This window comes from Orbicella faveolata, unplaced genomic scaffold (assembly GCF_042242905.1).
Source record: "Orbicella faveolata isolate gen_17 unplaced genomic scaffold, um_ofav_v1 contig_12, whole genome shotgun sequence".
Lineage (NCBI taxonomy): Eukaryota > Metazoa > Cnidaria > Anthozoa > Scleractinia > Merulinidae > Orbicella > Orbicella faveolata.
In genome coordinates this window covers 27,200,001-27,207,500 of record NW_028301539.1, presented here as the reverse complement: position 1 = coordinate 27,207,500, position 7,500 = coordinate 27,200,001, and the positions used below count along the sequence as shown (strand labels likewise).

At 40.8% G+C, this 7,500-nt stretch overlaps 1 protein-coding gene across 3 annotated transcripts in view; it reads right to left on the bottom strand.

Annotated features, from left to right (window-relative positions):
* The window catches only part of LOC110062979 (chymotrypsinogen B-like), a 22,424-nt gene that overhangs the window by 185 nt on the left and 14,739 nt on the right, over positions 1–7,500 (bottom strand). Inside the window, exons 1-5 of one of the 3 annotated variants that reach the window (XM_089283087.1) lie at positions 4,234–4,339; positions 4,006–4,053; positions 1,409–1,624; positions 507–757; positions 1–368 (exon numbers count right to left, since the gene is read on the bottom strand). The exon at positions 1–368 is cut by the window's left edge and continues 185 nt beyond it. In XM_089283087.1, coding sequence (XP_089139213.1) covers positions 63–368; positions 507–757; positions 1,409–1,624; positions 4,006–4,053; positions 4,234–4,339 — 927 coding nt within the window. In that variant the 3' untranslated portion in view covers positions 1–62. Of the gene's footprint in view, positions 369–506; positions 758–1,408; positions 1,625–3,129; positions 3,289–4,005; positions 4,054–4,233; positions 4,340–7,500 lie in introns of those variants that run through there. The other 2 variants (XR_016205638.1, XR_016205639.1) reach the window with 2 other exon arrangements.

Genomic DNA, 7,500 nt, shown 5'->3' with positions numbered 1-7,500 from the left:
TTCCATGAAAACATGAGCTAGTCCTCAACCGACAATTTCAATCTCTTTACTGCCCTCGACGATTATGGAGCTGAGTTGTTGTTTATTGTTTCCTGCACCCAGGGCTTAAGTGCCAATACGTCAGAATACACTCCGAATCTATTTGGGCGCCCACAACCAACTGTCCAGCTGACGATACCCATAAGATACCACTTGTTATTCCTTGGACAGACCAGCGGACCTCCACTGTCTCCTTGGCATATACCAACTCCTCCCTGAGAGAAACCTGCACAGCGCATGCGTTCCGTAATGGGCAATCCGAGGAGGTCGCTGTACGCTCGCCGGCAAGTGTCACGTGGTACAAGAGGAACTTGGGCTTGCTGCAAAATCTAAAAAAAAATGGCTTAGTTTTCATTGTCTCATTCTCTTCATACCTTGCGCAGTGAATGAATGTCTCTTCCAGCTCAACTCATTTGTGAAGTTTACACATGCTTATTATGAATATCGTAAATACAAGTCATATTTACCTGTGCAATGTTTCCCTCCCACCGTGTAGCGCCCCATCCAGTAACATAACAATTAGTTCCAGGAGGAAAATCCTTGGTGGGCAGACATACAGGTCTTACGTCATTGTTGAACGTGATTGGTTTCCTCAGTTTGATCAATGCCACGTCATAGTCGGTCCCATTCACTGGCGGGTTATGATAAGGATGTGTGAAGATTTGGTCAATTGGGATAACTTGCTCGGTTCCGCCTGCTTTACGAAGATCATGTTCACCTGTTACACAGATAAACGTGTTGTTAGAAAACAAATTTAATCCATAGAATAGACCCATAAAAGGAAATATTTTAAGACCTGCGTTCGAGCTTTGAGCCTTTCGATTTTTTGCGCGTTGATATCTCTAAGACGTAGAAACGTTTTTCAGTCCACAAAGGGAATATGAAATGCTGTCAAGGATAGAGTAAAAAGGATTCCGCTACTTTTCATGGTCTACGTTCAAAGAAGCTGTAGAAAGTACCCTACAGAATGTATATGTATATAAAGATATCGTAAACATTCGAAAAATATTATCATGTTATTGTGTCATTACTTAACAAATGAAGAAGCCTAAGCCGTGTATTACACTGTAATAAAACGCGACGGGCGTTTGAGAACACGAGGGAAATGTAGAAAACACGAGTCGCAGGCAAGTGTTTTCTATATTTCCCGAGTGTTCTCAAGTGTCCGGAGTATTTTATCACAGTGTAATACACGGCTTAGTCTTCTTCATTTGCTTAATTCATGATATAGAGGTAATGTGGCGAAAAACAATAAAACACGCGTTTTCTAAGTTTATTCTCGATAAAAGATGGGTTTTTGACCAACCAGAGCGCGCGCAGGGTCCTATCTTTATTAAAAAGTGCGATAAAGAAGTGTGTCCTTCCTTACCTACGGTCAGAGTAAAAGTCGCGGGGTCTTTTCCAAAATCGAAACAATGAGCGGCGGTAACGACCCAGTACGGGGTAAGAATGGAGCCTCCACACGATACAGGACCCTGCAACGCCTTATTGTCCAATGACACTTGCCATGGCCAAGACCCTGGCTGCGCGTCTGTGCCCCCTACAATTCTGGAACCGGCCTTTTTCGTGCCACACTCCACGTTCCCTAGAGATGAGAGAAAGTTGAAGACCGAGAGTTGTCAATGCACAAAAGACAAAATTCTGACAACTGACAACTGAGTACGAGAGATTTCTATTCAAGCTCATCGCAGCAAACTCAAAGGCAGGGTGGACCAGTAGATTATTGATAGGTGGTGGTGGTGGTGGTGGTGGGGGGGGGGGGGGGGAATAACAACAACAACAATGCTTTATTTACTCTTGACACTTAATAAACATTTGCGAAGAAAATTACAATAACTTAGGGAAACGATATGTGTTTAAAGCCGAGCCAGAGGGATAAATGAATCTTGCGGCTTTTGGGGTAGGTATGTTTTTGGGGTGGGTAGATGCAAAAATTTTAGCTGCTCCATATTATTTATTCTCCTTCCAACAATGCAGGATTTTTCATCTTCAAGTCTGCGCTATATGCCTTTTCTACAATCTGAAGCGCCAACGCACCCCAAATAATCTAATAATCTACCCCTAATATAGGCTCGTTTATCGCCGCTCTTTTGCGTTCGGTCTAATTTTCTCCCCGGGAAGAGTTCGGGGAGGAGCGCAGGCTCTTTTTGCCGAACAGCGGCTGGAGGTCGAGCCTACCCCTAATACTGAAACAAATCCGTATTCGCTTTCTAACATGTTACTGATTTGATGATGTCTCCTCGGATTGATTTTCGCTCCTTGCAGGAGGCCTAGGTTTATTGACAGTTTGTTAACAGTTAAAATCCTTACTCAAAACGTATGTTTTTAAACTAACTTTTAAAAATCTGATATAATGTTCGGAATTCATGATGTGATGCGCCTTTGATCATTGCATGTTAAAAGGCGCAATATACGTTGGTAATTATTATTATTATTATTATTATTATTATTATTGACCAGTCGGAGAACATCAAATTTTAAACCCAAAAACATCGCATAATTCTTTTGACGTTCTATTGCAACTCGATCTCTATTTCAGTGAAAATGTATTATTTCTCACTTGGTGGCCGTGCAGTGGCAGGTAATGAGGGTCGAGATGGCCATAGCCATAGCCACGAAGCTACAACAAGAAAAGACAGAAAATATTAGTAAATGGTACTTTAGTAGTGTCGAGTTTGTCTTGGTCGTAAGGAATATTTAAGTAATCCTGGATGTAAAGTAGACGAAACTAATGTACAAACTTGTTTTGCGTAATCAGGGTCCACACCTGGTTCTTAAAAGGGAATGTAAACTAAAGGTAAAGTACTAGACGATTCGTTGCATACTGAACAACTACCGTGATATTTCTATGGTCTCTCCGACCGTACAGTTTGTTGCCCACAATCCGACCACTTCATTTACAACTTAAGCGATGATTTTGCACATTTATGAAAAACTGGTCGGAAACTGGACACACTGCCACTAAACCAAAACCCAGCGAAGGTTTCTGACCTCTGTTGTTCATAAAAACTTGCAATTACATACTCTGCTTCTGACGCAAAAATTCCTCAGATAATAATCCCTTCCATCCCGAAACTATGCCCATGGGCTTGACTTTAGACTTACTTATGTACTTGCAAACTGAAGACATGACTCCTTGTGGAAGTAGCATATCATGATGGTGCTTTGAGTTAGGCAAACAGGGATTGACGCCCTGGCGAACGAGCTGGGCCACTTGTAAAATTGATTTTAAGCTAATACCACCGTCATCTGGGGAGACAAAAAAAGACATCGAGAAGAGCTTCATTTCAATGATCGAGCTCCTCGAGAAAGAATTTATTAAAAATATCACATGCATGGGGCTGTTTGATGCAATCGAAATTATGAGAGGGTGCAAATGTCAGGCGAAACGTCAGCTCTGACTGCGTCACTGAAGCCCAACCCAATACAAGTTTATCTGCATGTATTAAAGAGATAGCTTTCCGGTTCGGCGCATGTCCAAGCTATGACATAGCCCACCCCATTCCACTGTGTATAAACCAACCAGAGGCGAGCAGATAACTCGTGCCTCCCATTCAAGCCAAATATCACATTTGATGTACCGGACGGAATTCAACATTTTCTGTAAAAATCCTTAGACATCTTCCGTGATTTTTGGGTGTCAGTCATTCTGCATCAGTCACTCTTTCCGTGAGGTATCCGTTGAGAGACCAAACATTTCTGAAACGCAGGATTCCCTTTCGGTAAGATCCCAATCTCATCAATTGGGAAAGAATCCCTTATGGTAACACCTCAACCTCGTGAAACACCCCTCCGAATATGAGACCACAAAAAGGCCATTTCAAGAAACACCAAAGCCGAGGAGTTATCATGGAAACTTTGCTATTTAACACAGCAATTACCGTTCGTAGAAATACCGACAATGATAAAAGCCAAACTGCTAACGTGGTCGATGTACTTAATACGAAACTAGGCACTCACACAAACCATCACGCTTGTTTCTGAATTTGTGTTCGCTAAACAGCTCCAAGGTCTCTGAAACGCATGTAGACAATGATTCATTACCAGAAACAAAAACGAAAATGTGAGGAACCTTCTTCGCGCACAACAGATTAATGGCGTGTGAACAAGAAGTAGACTATCAGTTTAAAAAACACTACACTGAAGATCTCCAAACAGAAATCAATCCTTCATAATAATTCAAGCCAAACATACCTTCATTTACGCTCTTTGGTTGATTTTCACTTCCCTGACTGATCTCTGTAAAAGAAGTAAGCAAACACAGGACAAACGTGTCAACAAGCGTGTTAGACGCCAACATTATGCCTGAATACGTCTTTAGCAAGTTACCACACCAAGTTTGCCTTGGACTGGAGCACAGCAACTCTATATAAACACTGACCTGATATAGGCCCTGTCCATATGCCAGTCAAAGCTGATTCACTGGTCATTTTAAAACACTGACATTCACAAAAGTATATTTAGATACAGTGTAGCTATGAATAGATGAAAGAGGCTAAAAATGAATGAAGTTCGCATATACGTTAAGATGCGTAAATTTAAGATTAATGATATCATAATTAGATATATCTAGGAAAGAGAAACTAGGTTTGTGTGTTTCTAACGAGTCTTAGAAGCCATTTGGCTGTATACCATTGGAAATCCCGGCCAATCTGATTGGTTTAATAATTGTGTTCTATTCGCTGATACACAACTCTTGCGCCGGCTGCTGTTGGAACTGAAAATTACTCTTAATTTTAGACTTAAAAATACACAAACTGTAGTTTTGTGCTGTGATCCGGCTTTAGAGTGTCTACTAAGACAATTAGACTACTCGCCCTCGTTTTCTATGAGTGATAGTTAAATCGACTACGCTTCATTGACTTTCGTTTACTGAAAATTCGGGCTTGTAGTCTAATTGTTAAATAGAAACACGTGTGGACAATTTGGGATCGAGAAATGCTGTGTTTCCACAGCTTTTCTGAGTTCTCCCAAACTTTCACGAGCGTTTCTGTAAATCAAGACAAAATCAGTAAAAGAATCCACTGGAGAAAATGTTTTCCGTTTTTTTTTTACGAAAACACTGCGAGAGAAAAAAGAGAAGAATACTCTTTTATTTCGAGTATCAAAACGTAAATTCTCTTTGGTGGCGCCATCATCACGTCACCAGCTCGTGCTAACAGAATTGTGGCTTTCTGCTCACAGTTTGTTATTGGACGGTATATTTTAAAAGGTAATAATGTAAACAAACTAAACGCTAAGATATATTCGTCAAGATGCAAGAAATACACAATCAATATTAGTCTGCGAACAGGCTCCCGGCGAGGACGAAAAAAATTTTCGGCGAGCGCGAAACAGAAGGAGAATTTAAGCGATCGGGGCGGGGACAGGGAAGCCTGTAGACTTTTTTCCGATGTGCCTATCCGCTTTTCGTGATTAGCCTATAAAATTTAAGTCAATGAGGTAATTAGACCTGTCAAGAAGCTACATTTTCTGTACTTGCAAACAGTTTTAATCGACCTAATCAAATAGCCGGGCCGGGCGTCATGATATAGAGTGCAAGTAAGCAAAATGTTCACGGAATATTTCAAACTTACCTTTGTCCCTCCAGAGCCAATACTTAGAGAGCTTAAAACATATTTTCCAATACTGAAATGAACCTAAAGAAATTATAAGCACATGATAGAGGCGTCAAACTCTGCGAAGTGACAAGCAGATAACAGTGGAAAGTCCGGAAACCATGCCTTTGACTTCTAAAAAAAATTGTTATAGCACTGCCAAACGGCTCCACTCCACTAACTTCTACTTAAAATTCCTCCTCATAACAGAGCATAAAGTACCCTTGAAAATCACTTCACTTGTGAAATATAACGAGAGATCGAGAGACCGAAACTTAAAAGAGCACGGCAAACGCACTATTGTCACGAACCGCAGGAGTCGTGTAATTTTACAAAGATCTGTCAAATATTCATCTCAAAGATGTCAACAATCAGCGATTTAACCAATCATATCATGATACCAGGAGCTGTGTCCACAGGCTCCCTTGCTTCGTTCGGGCTCACCGGGGCTATCTTTAAAACGGGGAACGGGGAATCGGGGAATGGGAATGGGAATGGGAATGGGAATGGGAATGGGGAATGGGGAACGGGGAACGGGGAACGGGGAACGGGGAACGGGGAATCTTTAAAACGGGGAATCTTTAAAAGCGGGAATCTTTAAAATGGGGAATCTTTAAAAGTGGGAATCTTTAAAATGGGGAATCTTTAAAAGCGGGAATCTTTAAAATGGGCAATCTTTAAAAGCGGGAATCTTTAAAATGGGGAATCTTTAAAAGCGGGAATCTTTAAAATGGGGAATCTTTAAAAGCGGGAATCTTTAAAAGCGGGAATCTTTAAAATGGGGAATCTTTAAAAGCGGGAATCTTTAAAATGGGGAATCTTTAAAAGCGGGAATCTTTAAAATGGGGAATCTTTAAAAGCGGGAATCTTTAAAAGCGGGGATCTTTAAAAGCGGGAATCTTTAAAAGCGGGAATCTTTAAAATGGGGAATCTTTAAAAGCGGGAATCTTTAAAATGGGGAATCTTTAAAATGGGGAATCTTTAAAATGAGGAATCTTTAAAAGCGGGAAGCTCTAAAATGGGGAATCTTTAAAAGCGAGAATCTCTGGGGATTATTATTCATTGTAATTATATCGCACGCTAAAGCATATATGTTTAGCGGGCTACTTAAGCGGTTCAAATCTCGATTCTTACTCTTTGAGATCTGCTACACCGACCGAAGAATTGATCCGCCTGAAGAATTGAACTCCGGACTGTGACGTTTTTAAATCGAGTTTCGCAGCGATAGATATTTGTCCTAGCGTTATCAAGTACTACTGGAAAGACATGCTACTTAACGACAAAAATATGGCACGCACAATGGGTTCTTGGTTTTGTGATAGACTACGCTTGAATTGGCGGCCGAGAGAGCTGTAATGTTTGTTAAAAAGGTGATGTACTTCATGGAAATTGGCTATCTGAACAGTATTAGAAAAAGTACTATTGTAATGTTTATGATTTTCTCACGCTTTTGTGGCAAACTCAGTGACAGATGTTTCTGTTGGTTTCCGGCCAGCATGGCGTCTCCATACAAATCTCTTTAAATGTGGTAAAAAGTTTAAGTGTAAAATGGGATTGACTAGCCTACACGACTTCTACGGTTCGTGACATTTGTACATTTGCCGTTCTCTGTTCGGTCACTCGACCTTTCTTGTCGCTTCACTCGTGTTCATGAAGGGCACTTCATGTTGTGTAATAAGGAGGAATTTTAAGTGCAGTTGAACCGTTAGATCGTGCTATGGCAATTTTTTTTATAGGTCATAGGTCTGCGTGTTATCTGCAGGTCGACTCGTTGAGTTTGACACCTCTGTAATTTGCCGTGTGTTTTTGCATTTTTTAGGCTCATTTCTATTGCAAGATATGCTTTTATAAGTTAAGGCGTTTG